The sequence below is a fragment of the Brienomyrus brachyistius genome, chromosome 20, assembly GCF_023856365.1.
Source record: "Brienomyrus brachyistius isolate T26 chromosome 20, BBRACH_0.4, whole genome shotgun sequence".
Taxonomy (NCBI): domain Eukaryota; kingdom Metazoa; phylum Chordata; class Actinopteri; order Osteoglossiformes; family Mormyridae; genus Brienomyrus; species Brienomyrus brachyistius.
Window position 1 is genome coordinate 1,047,811 of NC_064552.1, and position 24,734 is coordinate 1,072,544.

The following is a 24,734-nucleotide window of genomic DNA, read 5'->3' on the forward strand; positions in this document are numbered from 1 at the left end:
GCATGTTATGCACATGTAGCTTCACACTGTACAGACATTATAGCGGAGGGGGGTTTAAGTTTTGCTCAAACATTTTTACTCTGTCATAGGAAAAACAACTTAGTGAGCTTTGCAATTTAATTAACATAAGAACATAAGAAATTTACAAATGAGAGGAGGCCATTCGGCCCATCAAGCTCATGGAATGATTATTCCTTTTTAGTATTATCTAATATATGTTTAAAAAACAGTATAAAGTTTACCTCCACTACTTTTGCATGAGCGCTGCATGCGTTCTCTAAGACAATCATAATCATTTTCATCCTTGCTGTTTGAATCACTCCTAGACGGGTTTGTGAGAATTTTATGTTGAATTTTTTTTTTGCCTTATATGTACCTAATTTTTCCAATTCTGTGATGTCATTGTATATAAATTCAAATCTTTTAAAAATTTCATGTCATGCCATCCTGATCTTCTTGTATCTGTCCTTCAGATCAGGTCGCAATTGATTTTTTTTATTTTATTTTTTTTACTTTGTTTTCTGAGTTTGTAACCTTTTTTAAAACGACCTTAGTATTGTGTTTAGAGGCAGGCTACTCGCTTGAGCATTTGACAAAGTAAGTGTTTCTACCACCTCAAAGTACTGAAGTCCTGGAACTTCTGGTACTGGTGCTCGACTGGAAGTCAGTGGAAAAGGGGAACGTACCAAAAGTACGGTACCTGGTGCTGCGGAAAAGCACCCTGTGTGAGGTTCATCTTGCCACGGGGGGCTGCTGTTTGTGCACATCGCTCTGTATCGTTGTGGCGTGTTTGTGCACTTTGTGTGTGCGTTTGTGTGTGCGTTTGTGTGTGCGGCTACGCCACATTCACACTGTCATGTTTCTACAGGGACGAACACCTGGGTGGTGCCTGAGATGCAGGGCGCACTGGTGCAGGGCGGCTATGGGCACAGCAGTGTATACGATGCCATAAGCAAGAGTGTGTACGTGCACGGCGGCTACAAGGCGCTTCCTGCCAACAAGTACGGCCTGGTGGATGACTTGTACCGCTACGAGGTCCGCACACGCACATGGTGAGTGATGCCCACCGCCGTCCCCCCAACCCATGTTGTGGTCATACACAGATGGCACCTCAACAGGACCCTGTTGCTAGTGACAGTGGTGGAAGCAATCCGGATCGATGAGGCAGCCGGCAGCAAAGATGCTCTGTCAGACTGTCACATTGGTCCTGCTGCCTGCTTCATGCATATTCCTGTTCTCACATTCCTCCTGTCTGCTTTCTGTCTTCACATTCCATCCCTCTCTTTGCTTTCTGTCCTGGAAATTCATCCCCCTTTCTGTTTTCTGTCCATATGTTCTGTTCCCATTCCATCCTCCTTTCTGCCTCCTGTCCTCACATTCTGTCCCCTCTCTGCCTCCTGTCCTCACATTCTGTCCCCTCTCTGCCTCCTGTCCTCACATTCTGTCCCCTCTCTGTCTCCTGTCCTCACATTCTGTCCCCTCTCTGCCTCCTGTCCTCACATTCTGTCCCCTCTCTGCCTCCTATCGTCACATTCTGTCCCCTTTCTGCCTCCTCTCCTCACATTCTGTCCACTCTCTGCCTCCTCTCCTCACATTCTGTCCCCTCTCTGCCTCCTGTCCTCACATTCTGTCCCCTCTCTGCCTCCTGTCCTCACATTCTGTCCCCTCTCTGCCTCCTGACCTCACATTCTGTCCCCTCTCTGCCTCCTGTCCTCACATTCTGTCCCCTCTCTGCCTCCTGTCCTCACATTCTGTCCCCTCTCTGTCTCCTGTCCTCACATTCTGTCCCCTCTCTGCCTCCTATCGTCACATTCTGTCCCCTCTCTGCCTCCTCTCCTCACATTCTGTCCCCTCTCTGCCTCCTCTCCTCACATTCTGTCCCCTCTCTGCCTCCTCTCCTCACATTCTGTCCCCTCTCTGCCTCCTCTCCTCACATTCTGTCCCCTCTCTGCCTCCTCTCCTCACATTCTGTCCCCTCTCTGCCTCCTCTCCTCACATTCTGTCCCCTCTCTGCCTCCTGTCCTCACATTCTGTCCCCTCTCTGCCTCCTCTCCTCACATTCTGTCCCCTCTCTGCCTCCTCTCCTCACATTCTGTCCCCTCTCTGCCTCCTGTCCTCACATTCTGTCCACTCTCTGCCTCCTGTCCTCACATTCTGTCCCCTCTCTGCCTCCTGTCCTCACATTCTGTCCCCTCTCTGCCTCCTGACCTCACATTCTGTCCCCTCTCTGCCTCCTGTCCTTACATTCTGTCCCCTCTCTGCCTCCTGTCCTCACATTCTGTCCCCTCTCTGCCTCCTGTCCTCACATTCTGTCCCCTCTCTGCCTCCTGACCTCACATTCTGTCCCCTCTCTGCCTCCTGTCCTTACATTCTGTCCCCTCTCTGCCTCCTGTCCTCACATTCTGTCCACTCTCTGCCTCCTGACCTCACATTCTGTCCCCTCTCTGCCTCCTGTCCTTACATTCTGTCCCCTCTCTGCCTCCTGTCCTCACATTCTGTCCACTCTCTGCCTCCTCTCCTCACATTCTGTCCCCTCTCTGCCTCCTGTCCTCATATTCTGTCCCCTCTCTGCCTCCTCTCCTCACATTCTGTCCCCTCTCTGCCTCCTCTCCTCACATTCTGTCCCCTCTCTGCCTCCTGTCCTCACATTCTGCCCCCTCTCTGCTTCCTGTCCTCACATTCTGTCCCCTCTCTGCCTCCTCTCCTCACATTCTGTCCCCTCTCTGCCTCCTCTCCTCACATTCTAACTGCATCCCTCATTTCTGAGTTGATAGTCCGCTGTGTTTTTTTTCTCCCCTTTTCGGAATTTTCTCAGACCAACTGTCCTCCTAACATTACTCAGAAAACGACCCCTACCCCCACCGTCAACGGGGGCCACCCTAGGCTAGAGTTTCACGTGAGTTCAGCTGCCACATGCCTGCACCACCAAGGATGACTGTCTGACAGGAAATGGGAGATGGTGACAGATGATCTTCAAACCCTGTGGAACAGCCGCAGAGCCCATAGCCATTACCCAGAATGCTTTGCCATAAGGGCAGAGTGCAGGTCCATGGAGAGATTGAGTCGAGTTCCTCGACCATCCCCTTTGTAACAGTAAGATGCATGGACTGATCTGTGCCAGTAGGGGGCACCCTAACCATTGGGAGCAGGCCAACAATAATAAAATGGCAGAGTGGATGTAGACATACTCGTCATGTTTTTAGAAGAAGTCAGTGGTGACACCCCACCCATCCCCCGTCACCCCAGGACTATCCTGAGGGAGAGTGGCTTTGCCCGGTACCTGCACTCTGCTGTGCTACTCAGCGGCACTGTGCTGGTGTTTGGCGGTAACACCCTCCCTCCTTCCCTTCCAGGACTATCCTGAGGGAGAGTGGTTTCGCCCGGTACCTGCACTCCGCTGTGCTACTCAGCGGCTCCGTGCTGGTGTTTGGAGGGAATACACATAACGACACGTCGCTCAGCAATGGAGCCAAGTGCTTCTCCGCCGACTTCCTGGCCTACGACATCGGTACGTACCACCCCGCCTGTTGTGACAGACCCGGGCAGGTTCTGCCCACACCCTGGCCAATCCCCGCACCACCCAGCAGCTGATTAGCATGGGTTCATAGAGGCCAAGCGTTTAGTGTTACGTTAACTTTAATATGATTCATATTAACATGGGTGAAAGTGAAATTCTGGGACAGGTTCCTGGGATTGGAGCGACTCCTTGGTGGGTCAGGTGTTGCAGGTTGCAGATCTCAGGAGGTGTGTCCTCAGTTCTTCTGGACCATGGTGGATAGCTCCGGTGATAGAACAGGTCAGAGTGCTTCATGATCTGGGCCGGGTCACCAGGCGCCCGGGAATCACCATCCGCTCTCCACTTACTGAGTGTGTTGGCAGTGCAGCCACCTCTTCCGACACATAGATGGCGCTGTGGCTTCATGCATGGATGAAAGGAGCCTCTGGAGGTCTGAGTCATGTCGCACCGGTGGTGTCTGAGTTAGCGCCAAATGGATCTGGGTCCCAGCAGGAATTCATGCTCTTCATTCCCAGAGAAAGTGACAGGAGTGAATAACACACAGGTACCCTCAATCTTCTTGGATGGTTAATTCAGGAGGTAACACAGGGGTGAAGGATTTTTGGCTAAGGGCTTAGAGAAGGAGAGATGACCGATGAGTGCTGCTCCACGCGCCTCTGTTTATCGAAGTCACAGCTTCTGTGCTTGGAAACGAGGTGCAAGCAGAACCTCTGAAGCTTCTGGAGCATTTCAAAGAAAGGCCTGCAGGAGGCAGCGCGCATGCCCATGCTGAAACTGCAACCTGTCTACATGCAGAGCCACCAGAGGGATGCTTGATGTTTACGGAGCCCAGCATTTAAGTCGCCAGTTGTTGATGAGGTTTTTTTTTCAAGTGTATTAAAACTGCTCTCTGAGTGATTTTCCATTTCCAAAATGAAGGCCTGCGTTTTCCCCCTCTCGCTGCTCCCATTAATTACTTTCACCTGTGGAGTTCTGCGTTGTACCCAGTTTTTTCCTGACAGCTGTGTTTTAAGATCTAATTTGTTTTGTTTTCCCAGCTGTCCTGGGAGGCCACGTGGTTATTAACCTTTTGTGTTTTCACAGCTGAATATTAAATTTGGGTTGTCAGTGAAGTTTTCATTTGTGTTTAATTCTTCCCCCTCTCACTTCTAATTAGATTCCAAGAGAATGAGCTCTAATTAAAAATATAGCGCTCACCCTGAAAGACGCGAATGCCCGCCTGTGCTGCCAGCTGTATTGCATTAGATTTAGACAAAGTAGCTGGAAGCTCTTAATAAGAAAACACTTTTTTATTGCATCTTGCATTAAAGGGGGTGGATTTATGTGACCGCCCCCATTCTTGGGGTTATTGCGTGCTGTTCTGCCCCTCTCTCCGGCTTCCTGTGTTCACTCACCAAGAGCGATTTCATATCCTGTTCTGTGATACACATCGGTGTGTCTGCAAGAGAAGGGATGCTTGGGGTGGTCTCCAGGGAGATGGCAGTGGACGCTCTTTTGAATTTTGTCCCCCGCCCCACCCCCCCAGGTCGTTAGCAGCCTTCCTCAGGTCCCTGTTTCCCAAACGCCCCATTTCCAGGTTCACATTACCAGTTTGTGTTACCAGTTCATATTACCAATACCATGCCAATTTGGTACTGATAAAAAAACAGGCCAACAAAGGTTTACACCAGCCTTGTTTAAACCACTGCGTCACTGTGAGAGCTTTCCCCTCTGAGGGCCTGTAGCACCTCTCCCCATCCTCCTGACCCTGTGGCTACCTCTAGCCCCCCTCTGAAGACCCCGTCCTCCTGACCCTGTGGCTAGCTCTAGCCCCCCTCTGAGGGCCTCATCCTCCTAGCCCTGTGGCTAGCTCTAGCCCCCCTCTGAGGGCCTCATCCTCCTAGCCCTGTGGCTAGCTCTAGCCCCCCTCTGAGGGTCCCATCCTCCTAGCCCTGTGGCTAGCTCTAGCCCCCCTCTGAGGGCCTCATCCTCCTAGCCCTGTGGCTAGCTCTAGCCCCCCTCTGAGGGCCTCATCCTCCTAGCCCTGTGGCTAGCTCTAGCCCCCCTCTGAGGGTCCCATCCTTCTGGCTCTGTGGCTAGCTCTAGCCCCCCTCTGAGGGTCCCATCCTCCTAGCCCTGTGGCTAGCTCTAGCCCCCCTCTGAGGGTCCCATCCTCCTAGCCCTGTGGCTAGCTCTAGCCCCCCTCTGAGGGTCCCATCCTCCTAGCCCTGTGGCTAGCTCTAGCCCCCCTCTGAGGGTCCCATCCTCCTAGCCCTGTGGCTAGCTCTAGCCCCCCTCTGAGGGCCTCATCCTCCTAGCCCTGTGGCTAGCTCTAGCCCCCCTCTGAGGGCCTCATCCTCCTAGCCCTGTGGCTAGCTCTAGCCCCCCTCTGAGGGCCCCATCCTCCTGGCCCCTTAGCTAACCCTATCCCCCCTCTGAGGGCCCCATCCTCCTGACCCTGTGGCTAGCTCTTCCTCTGGCAGTTGGCTCCCTGCACTCCCTCGTCACTGTCAGCGGAACCAAAGAGGAATCCATGGGCTGGGGCACGTCCATGTGGGGCTAGCTCGAAGGTGCGGGGTGGAGTGCGTGACGTTTGCCTTGCAGAGCTTCCAGACAAATGGGAAGCAGGTGCCCTTGACAGTGAAGCCTGATTTCATTCCGACTTCAGCATGACTGCTGGGTTATTTCCACTGACAGCAGCAGGTCTGCATCTCAGTGGCTACGTTTGTGGATGTTTTTATGCAAAGCCAGCGCCGTATGTTATGGTAATGTATCAGTTTGGGGCTCTGGGCATCCCCTCTCTCGGGGACATAGCTGGTCCAAACCAGTCCGAACCAGTCATCGCTGCAGCAGCAGGTCTGTAGTTATATGTGTCCTGGTCGGTGCCTCGCCGTATCCTGTCGGTGGAGTTTTATGTGTCCTGGCAGTATGGTCAACGGCCCTGTACTTCCTGCTCGGCGCTGAAACCTTAAGCCCAGCTGGCAGTGGCACGCACAGGTCCCGCATCGGCCGCTAATTGACCGGAGCGGGGGGATAATTAGGGAGCTAAACAGCGTGTAATGGGGAGAACTGGTCAGAGTGGACGGATGGCTCTAATTACACCCCCTTCCTTCCCGGAGGATGTGGCTTTGCGAGTCCCACAGCGTGTGGATTTGCGGCCAGATGGAGCCCCTTCCTGAGCCGGCACGCTTGGCACTGGGGCCGGACCCCGCGCCAGGACGCGCTCCGTCTTCCTTTTGTCACATGCACACACACAAGGATGGTTCGGAGTTCCTTTGTGCTCGGGGTGCTAAACTAGCCACGTAATCATTCCACCGAGGACGTGGAGGACTAGCAGATGTGGGAACGGTAGGATAAAGAACACGAACGAGGCTCAGTGGTTTAGACCTCAGTGCCTGCAGTCAGTAGGTCGCCAGTTTAAATCCCATCCTTGTCAGAATAGTCACGTCTCTCCTGGGCCCTTAACCTTGCTCCAGGGGTGTCGGGTAAATGTTTGACCCTGTGCTCAGACTCCAAGCTTTGCTCTCAGTTGTGTGTGTTTGTAATTACAAGGAGAGCATTATGGGAAAAGTAAAAAAAACACATTCCAATGTACCTGTACTTGTGATAATGGCACATAAAGCTTCATTTGTTTTTCTGCAATGTTTCTGTTCTGCAACAGTCTTATCTGGGACTTCACTGCTGGGCCTCACTGCGTGGCTTATGGCTGTGGACCGGGGGGGGGGAGTCACCTGGTCCGGTAAGCAGCGGAGTAGCTACCCAAATAGCCTTGAATCAGCAGCTTAAGTCTGTGGGACGGGGATGTGTTTTGGCTGGAGGCGGGGGGGGGGTCCTGTGACTGTCTCATTCCAGGTGATTCCTCCTCCCCTCGTGTCCATTTAGTGACATTGTCAGGTGGTGCTGGGAGGCCTGGCATTGATTGCTGGCGATGTGCCCACTCCCCCCACCGGCATGCCGCAGTTCCGGCTCTTTGTTATCGAGACCGCGGGCAGTGGCGCACCTATCTGATGAGTCCCCGCTTTCATAATGCACGTGAAATTAACTTTGAGATCCTCCCCGTATGCCTGTCGGAATGACTGCTCCAATCTGCTCTTTAGTGTCCAGGGAGGATTTATGTGTCCTGTTAAGCAGCAAAAACACACACCCCCATTTGTTATTTTGTTCTGAGCGCCGGGCTGCACTGTCAAAACAGAAGCACTTTTCAAAATGAGATGCCAGTTTTCCAAGTTGTGTACCAAGTTGTTTATGCTGGTCAAATGCGGAAGTGATTTATGAGCACTGGCTGTTCATCAGTACAGAGCATTGTTTAAGAATTACTGCTGCTGAGTACCGGCCATCCTTTGATGTCTACTGACTGTTGGTTTATGAATACTGGCAGTTGATTTATGAATACTGATTGTTGTTTCATGAGTACTGATGGCTGGCGTGCAGATAGCGCCTGTTAATTAATTTGTAGATGCTTATTATTGACTGAATGCTGATGGTGGTATGGTGGTGGGATGGTGATGGAATGGCAGCGGGTTGGATGGGGGGATCACGATGGGATGGTCGTGGGATGGTGATGGAATGACGGTGGGATGGTCGTGGGATGGTGATGGAATGACGGTGGGATGGTGGGGGGATGATGGCGGGATGGTGGGGGGATGACGGTGGGATGGTCGTGGGATGGTGATGGAATGACGGTGGGATGGTCATGGGATGGTGATGGAATGACGGTGGGATGGTGGGGGGATGATGGCGGGATGGTGGGGGGATGACGATGGGATGGTGGGGGGATGACGGTGGGATGGTCGTGGGATGGTGATGGAATGGCAGCAGGATGGTGGGGGGATGACGATGGGATGGTCGTGGGATGGTGATGGAATGACGGTGGGATGGTGGGGGGATGATGGCGGGATGGTGGGGGGATGACGATGGGATGGTGGGGGGATGGTGATGGGATGATGGTGGGATGGTAGTGGGATGGTGATGGGATGGCAGCGGGTTGGATGGGGGGATGATGGCGGGATGGTGGGGGGATGACGGTGGGATGGTCGTGGGATGGTGATGGGATGATGGTGGGATGGTGATGGGATGGCAGCGGGTTGGATGGGGGGATGATGGCAGGATGGTGGGGGGATGACGGCGGGATGGTGGGGGGATGATGGTGGGATGGTTGTGGGATGGTGATGGGATGACGGTATCACTGTGAACACCCCTCAGGGCAGTTCTGCTCTTTTTCCTCAGCCTGTGACGAGTGGAAGGTCCTGCCAAAGCCCAGCCTCCACCGGGACGTGAACCGATTCGGTCACACGGCCGTTGTCAGCAATGGGTGAGTTTAAGGCACGGTGTGCCTGCAGAGCTGCAAAGACGTGGCCTTATCTTCCGAGTCCTGTGCCGGCTGTGCTTGGCTTCTCTTCGGGTGCAGTTTGGGTTCCACCGATGATGTCATTGTCACTGGGTAACGGTGTGGTGTCTCTCCCCAGCTCCATGTATGTGTTTGGGGGCTTCTCCAGCATCCTGCTCAATGACATCCTGGTGTACAAGCCCCCCAGCTGCGAGGCCTTTCGGCAGGAAGAGGCCTGTCTGAGTGCTGGGCCTGGCCTCCGCTGCGTGTGGACCAGGGACCGCTGCATGCCCTGGGATCTCGCCCATATTAATGGCACCATCCCAACCACCTCCTGTCCTGTTCAGCCTGGTATGTATGTTCTCGTACCATGGGGAAGACCCTGTGCGTGTGACGTCGTCGTACCATGGGGGAGACCCTGTGCGTGTGACGTCGTCGTACCATGGGGGAGACCCTGTGTGTGTGACGTCGTCGTACCATGGGGGAGACCCTGTGCGTGTGACGTAGTCGTACCATGGGGAAGACCCTGTGCATGTGTAGTTGTACCATGGGGGAGACCCTGTGCGTGTGACGTAGTCGTACCATGGGGGAGACCCTGTGCGTGTGACGTCGTCGTACCATGGGGAAGACCCTGTGCGTGTGACGTCGTCGTACCATGGGGGAGACCCTGTGCGTGTGACGTCGTCGTACCATGGGGGAGACCCTGTGCGTGTGACGTCGTCGTACCATGGGGGAGACCCTGTGCGTGTGACGTCGTCGTACCATGGGGGAGACCCTGTGCGTGTGACGTCGTCGTACCATGGGGGAGACCCTGTGCGTGTGTCGTAGTCGTACCATGGGGGAGACCCTGTGCGTGTGACGTCGTCGTACCATGGGGGAGACCCTGTGCGTGTGACGTAGTCGTACCATGGGGGAGACCCTGTGCGTGTGACGTAGTCGTACCATGGGGGAGACCCTGTGCGTGTGACGTAGTCGTACCATGGGGGAGACCCTGTGCGTGTGACGTAGTCGTACCATGGGGGAGACCCTGTGTGTTAGTGAAAAACTTGTGCTAGTCCATAACATCAATGAAAAATTGTGAAAATAGATACAAATAGCGCAAATAGGAAGTATACAGCATTGTAATAATAACTAGTGCATGAATTGGAAATAAATATATACAATCAATGGCATATGAATATGAGTATGGATGGCAGTAAATGATCCATTGTACAGAGTTTAGCCTTCTGAATGTCCGGAGGCAGAAACTCTCTCTTTCTGTCCACTGTGGGCTGGTTTGGGCCCTCGTGCTGCATCATGGCCTGCCCAGTGGTACTGGTGTGGGCAGGGCCGCGTGTCAGTGTGGGCGCCGCCCCCTCACCTTCATGTGATATTGCCTGCTTCCCGTTGCCCTGGCGGTGACACATGAAGCAGGCACTAGGCGAGCTTGTCCTGTCACTGTGTGTGTGTGTGTGTGTGTGTGTGTGTGTGTGTGTGTGTGTCCATGCCTCCAGGACATGTGGAGTCCCAGTTACGAAACTGAGTTGTTTGATTTCTGACCTGGGAGTGCTTGCAGTGTATTCTGGGAAGTTTGGGAGAGGGTGCAGAGAGCTCAGGGGGGGCGCTGTATTGGCTGAGCATCACGTGATCAGGGTGGGTAGATGGAGCTTAGGACCTTTAAGGTGACCTGGAGTGCATGGTGCCTCCTGTGGGGGCCAACTGGAGTAACCGAGACTAATACAGACCCCCCCACTGGCCTTGGTCATGCAGTTGTCTTGGTGAGTCTCAGAGTAACACAGACACTAACACTGTCGCCCCCACCTCCACCCCCCTCTCCCCCAGTGACGGTGGACGAGCAATGCTACCGCTTCTCAGACTGCGCCAGCTGCACCGCCAACACTAACGGCTGCCAGTGGTGTGATGAGAAGAAGTGCCTGTCTGCTTCCAGCAACTGCAGTGTGGTGAGTATCTGCAGGGTACAGTAACGTTAGCTGTGGCTACGTGGGGTCTGAGGCCCAGCTTGTATGGTAACGTCAGCCTGTGCTTGTGAGGGATTTGCAGCCCGGCTCATACAGTGATGTTCGTCAGGGCTGTGCTGCATGTGCTCTCCTCATTGTCACTCTAGGCGGTGAGGAACTTCTCCAGGTGCCAAGTGAGGAACGAGCAGACCTGCAGCAAGTTGGCCAACTGCAAGAGCTGCTCCCTGAACCTGAACTGCCAGTGGGACCATCAGCAGCAAGAGTGCCATGTTGTCCCAGGTGAGTGCTCTCCTGTGGTTCTTCTGAGGCTCCCTCCACCATGGTTCTCCTGACACTCCCCCGTGGTCCACCCCACCCCACCCTGCCCTCCCCATGGTCCTTTAGCGTATTTCGACTTTCTTTGCTTTGACAGTCCGATGTTACCCCTCTGGTCACTCACAGCACTTTTACAGGGGAGTGGGAGGTGTGAGGGGGTCCCATGTGCTGTTCCATGGCCTGATGGCTGGTCGGGCTTCTGCTGTGAGGCTACACTGGCTGCCTGCTTCGTGTGCCTTTTTGGGTCTTAGCTTTCAGCGCCTCTATTTGATGCTTTCTATTTGATGCTCTTTCGAGTGCGCCCCCTGATGGTGCCTCTGTGCTCCTCAGGGACTTACTTCTAATCCGTGTCTGATGCATGTAAGCGAGTCATCCTCGCACGCTCACCGCGAGGTCACAAGTAAAAGCCACCGGCGCTCATTTAATTCGGTCCCTCCAAGGGGAGCCTCTGCCTCAGACTTCACCGTGTGCTAGAGCACAGTCCCGCTCGCCGCATTGCACATGCCGTAAACGACTCCCGCATCGTCGCGGAGATTGATGGCGTGTCTAGTGTGAGCTAAAAGCCGGGCTTAGTCAAAGGGGGGAGGGGTGGGGGGGTGCACGCCTGTGGTGTGGATGTGTCCCTCCCCAAGATGAAGAAATGGAAAACATCCCAGCCCAAGCAGAGACTCGTTTAAATACCTTTTTGCACAAAGTGAGATTTATCAGCGAATCAAACAAATAATGATTCCTGGCCCCAAGGCCACGGCGCGTCCCGAAGAGTTGAGATGACGGCGTTTGTGGGCCGGACTGGGCCGCATCCCCTTTGATCGATGGCCAGCCGTAAAACCGCTCAAGTGGCAGAGGGGGTGGGGTCCGCCTCTCAGTACAGCCAGGCTGAGTCACCTGTGCCCTGCCGCGCCCGCAGCTCACCTCTGTGGCGATGGGTGGAGCCACGTGGGCGAGGCGTGCCTGCGCATCAACTCCAGCCGCGAGAGCTATGACAACGCACAGCACTACTGCAAGAATCTGGAGGGCAACATCGCGTCCCTCACCACCTCCAAGCAGGTGGACTTCGTGCTGGAGGAGCTGCAGAAGTACCAGCTTCAGGAGAAGGTGGGTCCACTGGGGTGATACTCCAGCGTGAAGCGGTGGGGGCAGTGGGGAGTACATTCATTATCCGGCCAGCAGTGGGGGTTGCATTTGTAATCCAGCCACGATGGGGCAGGGGGGTGCATTTACAATCCAGCGGGGGGGGGGGTGAGGTGTGTCTTATCTACAGGATACCCCCCACTGTGACCTCAAAGTCTGATCTGAAGGTCGAAGAAATTCTGTGATAATGGAAAAAATATGGACATCTTTCAAAGTGTGATCTTTATCTGTGCTGCCCCCGCTGCTGCCCCCGCTGCTCCCCCCTCCCCCAATCAGATTCCTTTCTGCTTTGGCCGGATTGATCTGGGTCTTGGTTCGACCAAAGGCTTCGCAGAGAAGCTCCATTAGAGTTTCTCCCTGTTCTTTTTATGGCGGCTGTTTAGCTGTAGTTCAGACGGCAGCTATTTGTAGAGTGCTGAAGGTGCAGGGGCTGCCGCCCCCCCCGCCCGCCCACCGGGGCTCACGTGACTCCACATCCATTAGCGGGCCTAATTTGGCTGCACACCACAGATTTCAGCCCAGGGTTTCTCCACCTTGAGCGCTCAACACCACCCTGGCTTCCTTGCGTGGCTGGGGGGGGCTCTTTTTAAAGGTGACAGATGGGGGATGGTACGCAGTCGGGGGGGGGGGTGATTTCCCTGGAATGCCGTCAATAGGACTGGCTGGGTCTGTGACTCAGTGCCAATCATGTTGAGCTTCTCAGTGCCCCCCACACTGAGGTGCCCAGTGCCCCTTCTCTTGCTGTGGTGCTCAGTGTGCCCACCCATGCCCCTGCAGCGCATTGCTCCCTGGGTGGGCCTCAGGAAGATCAACGTTTCCTACTGGGGCTGGGAGGATGCATCGCCCTTCACCAACAGCTCACTGCAGTGGCTGCCGGGCGAGCCCAGCGACTCAGGCTTCTGTGCCTACCTGGAGCGGGCGCAGGTGGCGGGGCTCAAGGCCAACCCCTGCACAGCCACCACAGACGGCCTCATCTGCGAGAAACCAGTCGGTGAGTTGTTACCGTCACTACCTCCACCTCAGGACCACAAGAACAAGACACTTCATTATTATGGTGTATTCTCCCGACGGGCAGTGTGACCGCTCTGTCCCGACGGGCAGTGTGACCGGGCAGTGTGACCGCTCTGTCCCGAGGGGCAGTGTGACCGGGCAGTGTGACCGCTCTGTCCCGACGGGCAGTGTGACCGGGCAGTGTGACCGCTCTGTCCCGACGGGCAGTGTGACCGCTCTGTCCCGACGGGCAGTGTGACCAGGCAGTGTGACCGCTCTGTCCCGACGGGCAGTGTGACCACTCTGTCCCGACGGGCAGTGTGACCGGGCAGTGTGACCGCACTGTCCCAACTGGCAGTGTGACCGCTCTGTCCCGACAGGCAGTGTGACCGCTCTGTCCCGAGGGGCAGTGTGACCGCTCTGTCCCGAGGGGCAGTGTGACCGCTCTGTCTCGACGGGCAGTGTGACCGCTCTGTCCCGACGGACAGTGTGACCGCTTATGCCCCTGCTGACAGGAAGTATTGTGCTGTATTGACACATTCTTTCCTACGGGAACTTTTTGTTTGGGCAGTCCAAGCGGAGCTGAAGATGCATCTTTTAAATGCGCTGTTTTGGCTGTCTTCCATGGTGTCCGAAGTGTTGGGGGGGGGGGGGGGCTTAATAGCCCCCCCATGCTGTCTCTCCTGATATCTCAGTGTGACCATTAGTCTGCTGGCTTTAGCTAGCCTTTAATCATTATCTATGAAAGCCCACTTAAGAAACATGGATGGGGATTTATCTTCAAGACACAGACGTCTTGTTTTTACAACATTAACCCTTTAACAGTTCCACCGCAGAATGGCACACTGTAGGTCCAGCACCTGAATGTTTGTGTCCAGAAAGGGACACTCTCTTAAAGGGACACTCTCTTAAAGGGACACCCTCTTAAAGGGACACTCTCTTAAAGGGACACTCTCTTAAAGGGACGATCTCTTAAAGGGACACCCTCTTAAAGGGACACTCTCTTAAAAGACGTTCTTCTGTTCCTCAGTGTTCTGTAAGTGCACTGGTGTAAGACTTCATTAATTGGAATGAATATGCAATAATTTCTGTCTGCCACAGGGTGAGCTTTCCTGTCCTGCCCTGCTCTTCTGTTGCCTGGTCACATGGTGTGTTTCTGTTCTGCTCCCTTCCCCCTGACAGTGAGCCCCAACCAGAACGCCCGGCCTTGCAAGATGCCTTGCTCCCTGCGCACCAGCTGCGCTAACTGCACCAGCCAAGCCACAGAGTGCATGTGGTGTTCCAGCACCAAGCGCTGCGTGGACTCCAACGCCTACGTCATCTCCTTCCCCTATGGCCAATGCCTTGAGTGGCAGACCGGGGACTGCCTGTGTGAGTGGACCATTTGGGCGGGGTCTTTGTGTGCGGTCTGCTGGGTGTGGGCGGGGTCAATGTATGAGGTCGTCTGGGTGTGGGCGGGGTCAATGTATGAGGTCGTCTGGGTGTGGTCGGGGTCATTGTGTGGGCCCTGCGGGGTGTGGGGGGGGGGGTCATTGTGTGGGTGGGGTCAATGTGTGGGCGGGGTCATTGTGTGGCCCCTGCAGGGTGTGGGCAGGGTCATTGTGTCGGTGGGGTCAATGTGTGGGCCCTGCTGGGTGTGGGCGGGGTCATTGTGTGGGCCCTGCTGGGTGTGGGCGGGGTCATTGTGTGGGCTCTGCTGGGTGTGGGCGGGGTAAATTTGTGGGAGGGGTCATTGTGTGGACCCTGCTGGGTGTGTGACAGCCTTGGGCACCTGGATTCATCCTGCACTTGGTGATGAAAATCTGTCACATGTAAAGGCTGCCCTGGATGGCCAGGGTTTGATTTGCGGGGCTCTCCATGGGGAGTCACATCTCGGCCCCTGGACCCCCCTGTCCTTGGCCTGCAGCTTTGCTGCCTGTCTGGGCTTCTTATTGCAACAGTTGTATCAAAGAGCTTCTCCCCCGGGAAAATCGATAGGCATCACTGTACGGTGATGTGGCCCCCCCAGCCCCTGCGGCCCCCGCCGTGACGTGACCCCCCCAGCCCCTGTGACCCCTGTAGGTCTGTGAATGTGTGTGTGTATGTCAGTGTGTGTGTGACTGATCACTTCGCCACTACACTCACATCCCACCTAAGAGCAAAGTGAGCCCGGCACACTGCAACGTCACCACGGCCATCAGTGGTGTGGTGACCTCTCGACGACCTGAGGCTAATTGGGGGGGTGTATGTGCGCCTGTGGTCACTCCTTCCCAGGTGGAGATGCCTGCTTGGCTTCGCACGAGTGCCCCGGATCTCCTGTTCCTCACGTGCGGTATTTCTGCGCTCCCATTTAATTCTTGCTGGTATCCTCATCAGCAAGTCGCTCCTGTCCAGGAGGAGGTGCTCTTGCTCGTCTGGAAACCTGCCAAGCAAGAGGTTTGGGCACCAGTGTGTGGCTTTCTGCCAGCCGTCACCACCCCCTCCCCTTTATTTGCTCTTCGCTCATTAGCGGAATGAAGTCGCTCGTGGTTCTGCGGGACGCCAGTTGCCATGGCAGCGGTTGCCGTGCCCACCAGGGCCTTCTCTGCGCTCTGCGGCCAGCGTGTTGCTCTGCTGTTTTTTGGCATCAGGGTGGAAGTTACCGTGGGAACCGTATGATTTGATGGGCCGGGGGTTTAGAGCTTTCCAGAATATTCACTTTGGAGTCAGATTGGCTGATGCAGGAGCGGACACCGTTCTGCCGGTATGCTGGGATCTGGACCCCCTGAAAGTACAGTCTGTTACCACCTTTCCTGGCGCAGTGCCACCTAGTGGCTGCATGAGGGCAGAGCTCTGCCAGCCTCTGGGCCTGGCAGCGGGAGGCGGTACTGTAGGAAAGGGCACTTATCCGGGTCGCTTTGCCTCTGCTTTCAGGTCCACTTTAGCAGACGGCCGACACAAACAAAACAAAAGCACTCACTGTGCGTCTCCGTCAGCATCTTCGCTGAAAGCCTTTTATTTAATCGGCAGCTAAGAACAGGTTTGCTTCAGCGTCAAACGAAATGGAGGGAGAATTCTTCATCATGCCATCGGCGGCGGCGGCACTGGGGAGCAGGCGAGCGGGGGCCGCGGGGGCCGCGTGGGCGGTGCTGGCGACCCCTGGCCCAGGCACCGTAATTGTGTGTCGTCTTTGTGATGCGCTGATCAGGCTGCACTGCACTGCACTGCACTGCACTGCTCCCCATAGTGCTCCGCCAAGGTCAGCAGGCGGATGTGTTTTGTTTAAATTGCACATTTAGGGAGGGTGGCTCATGCTGTATGTTTCTCCCTTTTATTCTCTGTCTGATTGCTCCCCATCATCAGATGGATCGGCCTTGAAATGACCGGTTCTCGATTTGGTAGGGGGATGGGATGTGTGTGCGTCTGTCTGAGTGTGAGTGCGTCTGTTTGCCTGTGGGTGCATCTGTCTGTGCGTCTGTCTGAGTGTGAGTGCGTCTGTTTGCCTGTGTGTGCATCTGTGTGTGCGTCTGTCTGCGTGTGAGTGCGTCTGTTTGCCTGTGTGTGCATCTGTCTGAGTGTGAGTGCGTCTGTTTGCCTGTGGGTGCATCTGTGTGTGCATCTGTCTGAGTGTGAGTGCGTCTGTTTGCCTGTGTGTGCATCTGTCTGAGTGTGAGTGCGTCTGTTTGCCTGTGTGTGCGTCTGTGTGTGCGTCTGTCTGAGTGTGAGTGCGTCTGTTTGCCTGTGTGTGCGTCTGTCTGAGTGTGAATGCGTCTGTTTGCCTGTGTGTGTGTCTGTCTGAGTGTGAATGCGTCTGTTTGCCTGTGTGTGCGTCTGTCTGAGTGTGAGTGCGTCTGTTTGCCTGTGTGTGCGTCTGTGTGTGCGTCTGTCTGAGTGTGAGTGCGTCTGTTTGCCTGTGTGTGCATCTGTGTGTGCGTCTGTCTGAGTGTGAGTGCGTCTGTTTGCCTGTGTGTGCGTCTGTGTGTGCGTCTGTCCGAGTGTGAGTGCGTCTGTTTGCCTGTGTGTGTGTCTGTCTGTGCGTCTGTCTGCATGCATGCGTCTTTCCCTCCAATGTGATTAAAAACCTGTTTTTTTTTATGTTGCGTGACATTTTCGGTCCCTGCGAATTGAAACAGAGTTGTATATAAATTTGTGAATGCAATCAAAAAAATTAAAATTAGCCGAAAGTCTCATATTTTGTTTGGTTGCTTATGGTTAAGGGTAGGATTGGGTAGAGGTTAAGGTCGTCATGTTGGGATTAGAGTTTTCCCTGTAGAAATGAATGGAGAGTCCCCACAAAGATATAATTACAAACCTGTGTGTGTGTGTGTGTGTGTTCACAATACCTTCTGCCAGGTGTAGAAAATCACTCTGGGTTTTATCTGTCTTCAAAGCACAAATCACTGCTTCGGAATGATAAGGTTCATTTAAGGCTTCTGTCATGTGAGACTGTACAGAACATCCTCTCTGTCTCTCTGTCTCTCTTTTTATCTGTCTCTGCTTGTCTCTCTCTGTCTCTGTCTGTCTCTCTTCTCTGTGACTCTGCTCGTCTCTCTCTCTCTCTCTCTCTCTCTCTCTCTCTCTCTCGCTCACTCTCTCCTCTCTGTTTCTGTCTGACTGCCTTGCACATGTTTACCAGTATTAAATTCTCTTTCACAGCCCAGAACTGCTCAGGGCTTCGCACCTGCAGCCTGTGTCTGGAGCAGCCGGCTTGCGGCTGGTGTGGCGACCCAAGCCATACGGGGCGGGGCCAGTGTATGGAGGGTTCATACAGGGGCCCCGTGAAGAGCCCGTCCAGGCTGAGCCAGGAGATGCTGTTGGAGCCTGGCCTGTGTCCCCGAGACAGGGGCTACGACTGGGCCTTTATCAACTGCCCTGGTGGGTCACCATGTATACACACACACACACATACACACACACACACACACACACACACACACATGCAGACTCACACCGTTACATCCCTCTTCAGCTTAGCTCATACTTCCCTTTTCCATCTGCGCTTTTAGTCCATGGATGGTCGTGGAAGATTGTGTTCATACTACATTTGGCTGCAGATATTGCTGCACTGGTGCATGCATATTCCACCAGACCAGGAGAGGGCAGTGTAATGAAGTGGCTAATCATTTTAAAATGTTGGGTGGAATTAAGGTAATATGGCATAACGTTATTTTTAAATCCGTACAACAGAATTAGCAAAGGACACCCCCTGCTCAGCATAGCTAATACAACAACAAATTTTCTTCCTCGACTCTTTTTTGCCCTCGATTGCGAGTCTGTGAAATTCGGCATTGTCGCCTACTCGACATACATCCATGGTGCAGCTCTGCCAGACACAAAAATCTTGGCTGCAGGCAGGGGTTAACGTGGGATTCGGCAGGTGGGGAAACTCAAAGATCCAGCATAGTAATGCAGCAGGAGAAAATGACTCGCCTCAGAATAATCCCCATGCTGACCCAGGCTGTGTCTGTACTGCTATATTTTCATCTGAAAACAAAGACAATCTCCATCCACACAGGCATTTTACACACCAAAATGATCAAAAGTGTATATGCCGCAGCTATTGGCCTACACTGGGCATGCGCACATCGACACGTAGGTGAGGCGCATGCGCTGATTACAGCGCATTGCTGCACCCACATGACAGACGACCTCAGGGATGAGAGCCTGAGTGCAGCCGTGCAGTGGGTGATACCTCAGCAGCACACTATTCCGAATGAGTTTTTTCCTGGTGGCTGCAGTGCCAGTCCTGCCACCAACCCCCAAACTTCCCTATAAGTTGGAGGATCTCCTTGCAGGGCTGGTTGTACATGAAGGTCATGCCCAGGATGAAGCAACTGCAGATTAAGGGCCTTGCTCAAGGGCCCAATAGAGTAGGATCACTCTGGGCACTCACGGGATTCAAACCAGCATCCTTCGTATTGCTGGGACAGCTCCCTAGCCTCATATCCGCCATATTGGAATACTGTTTACTTCCGTGGAAGGTGATCAGGTGACCAGACAGACGATGACAGGGTGTAACTATCCATCCATCCATCCATTTTCCAAACCGCTTATCCTATTGGGTCGCGGGGGGTCCGGAGCCTATCCCGGAAGCAATGGGCACGAGGCAGGGAACAACCCAGGATGGGGTGCCAGCCCATCGCAGGGCACACGCACACACCAGTCACTCTCACATGCACACTTATGGGCAATTCAGCGACGCCAATCAGCCTCAGCATGTTTTTGGACTGTGGGTGGAAACCGGAGTACCCGGAGGAAACCCCACGACAACATGGGGAGAACATGCAAACTCCACACACATGTGACCCAGGCGGAGACTCGAACCCGGGTCCCAGAGGTGTGAGGCAGCAGTGCTAACCACTGCACCACCATGCCGCCCCAGGGTGTAACTAGCGAGATCAAATTATGGATGGGTCATGTGATGTGTGCAAACCAATTAGGGTGCTTTTGCAGTTGGTTGCACACTGCAGTGTGATTGTAGCTTTATACTAGCAGTGGTGCCAGTGGTGGAGCTAGAATTCCCTCCCCTCCACCCGCTCTGATAGTCAGCACAGACAGTTCAGGGGAGGAGGGCCCTTGTAGGGAATTCCTGACCGTCATCGGCAGCAGTCACACCCCTCACCCCCCCCCCCCCCGTGGGACCTAATGTGACCCTAGCTAAGCTAGTCCTGGCCAAAGTGTCAGTTACTGTTTCATTAGCTAGCAAGACAGCCAAGTTGCACGTAAAACAGCGTCTGGTGATTCTGTTTAAACATAGCATCTGAAATTTCCTGCCACTCAATTTATGTTCCCCTTATGTAGATACTATCGTGACCTCGAGTTAATCTGCATGCACAAACACGGAAGGAATAAGAGCGGGAAATGGGCTGTGCTGAGTGTGGGGGCGGGGCTGTGAGTGGCATTACTTTCTGATTTGTTGACTGAGAATTCATAAACTGAAGGTTCCGGAACATCGTTCTGGATCGTACTGGCCTGCTTTAACCCCTAGCAACATGTGCAATGTCCGACGCAAACCCCTGATGACAAAATTTACATCATCTAACCCTGTGTGTGACTGAAAGTGCCTACAGAAAAGTGAAGTATGAATTGGCTTCCACAGTCTCTCTCTCTCTCTCTCTCTCACACACACACACACACACACACACACACAAACACACGTAAATAGATACAAGCAAACATGCACCCTTCAGTCACTGGTTTTCTGTTTTCCTGATTATCTGCTGTTTGTCTTTCCCAGCATGCCAGTGCAATGGGCACAGCACGTGCGTGAACAGCAGTGTGTGTGAGCAGTGCCGCAACCTGACCACAGGGCCCCAGTGCCAGACCTGCATGCCTGGTTACTACGGTGACCCCACCAACGGCGGCAAGTGCCAAGGTTAGTGTGAGGGTCGGGGGGGCTCCTAAACAGGGATATGCAGGTGGTCCACGGCTGTATCATGGGCAACGAAGTCCAGTCGTGTCATCCAAGAAGGAGAAGGGGCAAGTCCCGGGCAGCTCACCTGACCTCCTATCATCCAGAAACCCCAGGAGAACATGTCAGCTCACCTAGACCTCCTATTACCCAGAAACTCCAGGAGAACAAGCATGCTCACCTAGACCCCCTATTACCCAGAAACCTCAGGAGAACATGTCAGCTCACCTAGACCCCCTATTACCCAGAAACCCCAGGAGAACATGCCAGCTCACCTAGACCCCCTATTACCCAGAAACCCCAGGAGAACATGCCAGCTCACCTAGACCTCCTATCATCCAGAAATCCCAGGAGAAGATGCCAGCTGACCTAGACCTCCTATCATCCAGAAATCCCAGGAGAAGATGCCAGCTGACCTAGACCTCCTATCATCCAGAAATCCCAGGAGAAGATGCCAGCTGACCTAGACCTCCTATCATCCAGAAATCCCAGGAGAACAAGCCTGCTCACCCTGAACTCCTGTCATCCAGAAATCCCAGGAGAAGATGTCGGCTCACCCCAAGCTCCTATCCATATCTATAATTACAGGCACGCAGTGGACTTTAGCATCCATGACATCACTATGGATGGTGAACCCTGCTTCAAAGACCTACGCTTTCTCTTGGAGCTGTTTTCCTGTTTTCCGTGCCCTGCAGGTTCATGCAAAGCGGAGGGCAGTGGGCCAGCACACGCTCAGCAGCATCCTTCACACTGACACACATCCTCCCTGCATGTTCTCTGCCATGTTAAATCACTCTTAGTCATTCTCTTATCGCCCAGTCCTGACAAAAGGCTCCGTGTCACTAACTGCAGATTGGCAGTTTTACCAGATGAGCCCCCGCGTTTCAGCCGCGGTGTCCGCACCCTCGCCCCAGGCCGCCTTGGCTTGCGACGCCAACGACCCACGCGTGTCCCAAATGTCGATGTGGGCTTCTAGTGATTGCGTCTTTGTGCTTTTCCATAGTGCTGTCCATCCCTGTGGGGGCCGTCCTTCAGACGCAGTGCTGTTAACTCGGATTAGCGTGCATGCTAGGGTCTGTCGGTGTTTGGCGCAGTCAGGCACGGGAACATTAGTGGGTTGATGGGTCTATTTTAACCTGACTATGGGATGTGAGTGAGCGTGCAGAGGGAGCTGGAGTGCTGCCTGGATGCAGCCCAGTACAGTCAGACTTCACCCTTCATTTTCTCTCCCCTTCTTGTCTGTCAGTCTTGCCCTTGAGATTTATTCATGGAAGACATCCGAGTGGAAAGCATGCTGTGAATATGGAACGGGATGAGCGCGTTTGCGGGACGCCTGCACGGACACTCATGAATCTGTCACATCTGACAACAGACGTTTATCTCGGCGCTCAGCACCACATTCGCCGGCTCCCCATCATGCTCACCTGGCCTGTTATCCTGCTACTTAGATATTAAATGTTGATCTCCACTGGTAATGCTAACAAAACCACAAGGAAAGGCAGGACTGGGTTTCTAACAGAACATAAATGTTAGTAAGTATAGTAGGTTCACGTTAGGGTCACATTCATTGGTCAGAACCGTGATCTCTTTCGGGTTCAGCTCTCTCGGTCAAACCCTCTGTTCGTCACATTCGGCTCTATTTGTCAGTACTCAGTTCACGTCCAAATTGGCTCTCTTGGTCAGTTCTCAATTCACGTCCCAGTCAGTTCTCTGGGTCAGTACTCACTTCACTTTTGGATGGACTCCCCTGTTCAGTACTCCCTTCACTTTTGGATGGGCTCCCCTGTTCAGTACTCGCTTCACTTTTGGATGGGCTCCCCTGTTCAGTACTCGCTTCACTTTTGGATGGGCTCCCCTGTTCAGTACTCGCTTCACTTTTGGATGGGCTCCCCTGTTCAGTACTCACTTCACTTTTGGATGGGCTCCCCTGTTCAGTACTCACTTCACTTTTGGATGGGCTCCCCTGTTCAGTACTCGCTTCACTTTTGGATGGGCTCCCCTGTTCAGTACTCGCTTCACTTTTGGATGGGCTCCCCTGTTCAGTACTCGCTTCACTTTTGGATGGGCTCCCCTGTTCAGTACTCGCTTCACTTTTGGATGGGCTCCCCTGTTCAGTACTCGCTTCACTTTTGGATGGGCTCCCCTGTTCAGTACTCGCTTCACTTTTGGATGGGCTCCCCTGTTCAGTACTCACTTCACTTTTGGATGGGCTCCCCTGTTCAGTACTCACTTCACTTTTGGATGGGCTCCCCTGTTCAGTACTCGCTTCACTTTTGGATGGGCTCCCCTGTTCAGTACTCGCTTCACTTTTGGATGGGCTCCCCTGTTCAGTACTCGCTTCACTTTTGGATGGGCTCCACTGTTCAGTACTCACTTCACTTTTGGATGGGCTCCCCTGTTCAGTACTCGCTTCACTTTTGGATGGGCTCCCCTGTTCAGTACTCGCTTCACTTTTGGATGGGCTCCCCTGTTCAGTACTCGCTTCACTTTTGGATGGGCTCCCCTGTTCAGTACTCGCTTCACTTTTGGATGGGCTCCCCTGTTCAGTACTCGCTTCACTTTTGGATGGGCTCCCCTGTTCAGTACTCACTTCACTTTTGGATGGGCTCCCCTGTTCAGTACTCACTTCACTTTTGGATGGGCTCCCCTGTTCAGTACTCGCTTCACTTTTGGATGGGCTCCCCTGTTCAGTACTCGCTTCACTTTTGGATGGGCTCCACTGTTCAGTACTCGCTTCACTTTTGGATGGGCTCCCCTGTTCAGTACTCGCTTCACTTTTGGATGGGCTCCCCTGTTCAGTACTCGCTTCACTTTTGGATGGGCTCCCCTGTTCAGTACTCGCTTCACTTTTGGATGGGCTCCCCTGTTCAGTACTCACTTCACTTTTGGATGGGCTCCCCTGTTCAGTACTCACTTCACTTTTGGATGGGCTCCCCTGTTCAGTACTCACTTCACTTTTGGATGGGCTCCCCTGTTCAGTACTCGCTTCACTTTTGGATGGGCTCCCCTGTTCAGTACTCGCTTCACTTTTGGATGGGCTCCACTGTTCAGTACTCGCTTCACTTTTGGATGGGCTCCCCTGTTCAGTACTCGCTTCACTTTTGGATGGGCTCCCCTGTTCAGTACTCGGCTTGCACGCTCTTAGCAGCCCCCCCCCCGCAGTGATGCAGTGCCCCCACACTGTTCTCCATCTCGCTTGTGGCTTGCTGTCTGCTCAGGCCTGCCAGCCCAGCAGGGAGTCAGTAGTAAAGTCCCTCCATTAAGGAGTTTTCTCCCGGAGTGCTACTTTATTCTGCTGCTACTCTGCAGATCTGGTCGATATTAAAACTTAAAAATAATTCATGACTTTTCACGTAGCTGTCAAAACCGCAGCTCCTGTTCTGGGTTTGGTTACCAGCCTGAGCCAGGTTTCAAGCACTGGGATGGCTTGGGGGGGTCCTGACTGGGATTGGAAGTGACTGGGGGGAGGTATACAAATAGAGTGGGGATGCATTGTGACATGGGAGGAGGCAAAGTTAGTGTGGGGCCGCTGCCATTCCCTGGAGCGGTACGTGGGTACGCGTAAACGGATAATGTCTGTTTGAGTCGTGAAGTAAAACATAAAAACATAGTGATGTTTAATAAAAGCCTTCCGTACATGATCCTCGGCAGCTGTGAGCGCTCGATAAAGGCAGGCAGGCAAGGCCCTGCTCTGCCACACAGCGCTTTCCTCCCGATATCGTTGCCGGTGGATGTCCCTTTAACTCGCGCTCATTTCACCGGCTCTTAAGCCGTGAAATTTATGAAAACCAGCAAGCTGATTGCTTTACGGGTCGGTTGGTTGGTTGACGAATCGACATGCAAGGCCGGGGGTTGGCTATGCCTCGGTACCGCCCTCTGCTGGCTGGGATTACTGTGGGTGTGCAGTGAAATCTTTTAGCCATTTTGAATGCCACTGATAATGCATCATATTTATGGGGGATCATGGGTGTCCTATCCCCTATATCTGCCAATAGGGGGTGCTGTGCTCCACAAACATGGTCAAAACTGCCTTGATGGAATTGGTTTCTGGGAGCTGGAATGTGTCTCTGAGCTCTAATAGAATTGATTCAAGGTGACAGAGGTGAACTGAGATTATAGTGAGAGGGTTTGATGAGACCCCAGTAGCAG

At 53.7% G+C, this 24,734-nt stretch overlaps 1 protein-coding gene across 7 annotated transcripts in view; it reads left to right on the top strand.

The window, feature by feature from the left end:
• Positions 1-24,734, top strand: part of atrnl1b (attractin-like 1b) — a 114,258-nt gene that overhangs the window by 33,053 nt on the left and 56,471 nt on the right. For 3 of the 7 annotated variants that reach the window (XM_048986737.1, XM_048986738.1, XM_048986739.1), the window contains 11 exons: positions 869-1,052; positions 3,354-3,508; positions 8,723-8,807; positions 8,962-9,173; positions 10,644-10,762; positions 10,927-11,059; positions 12,003-12,190; positions 13,004-13,217; positions 14,399-14,587; positions 17,831-18,049; positions 20,412-20,549. In XM_048986737.1, coding sequence (XP_048842694.1) covers positions 869-1,052; positions 3,354-3,508; positions 8,723-8,807; positions 8,962-9,173; positions 10,644-10,762; positions 10,927-11,059; positions 12,003-12,190; positions 13,004-13,217; positions 14,399-14,587; positions 17,831-18,049; positions 20,412-20,549 — 1,836 coding nt within the window. Of the gene's footprint in view, positions 1-868; positions 1,053-3,353; positions 3,509-8,722; positions 8,808-8,961; positions 9,174-10,643; positions 10,763-10,926; positions 11,060-12,002; positions 12,191-13,003; positions 13,218-14,398; positions 14,588-17,830; positions 18,050-20,411; positions 20,550-20,880; positions 24,689-24,734 lie in introns of those variants that run through there. The other 4 variants (XM_048986740.1, XM_048986741.1, XM_048986742.1 and 1 more) reach the window with 4 other exon arrangements.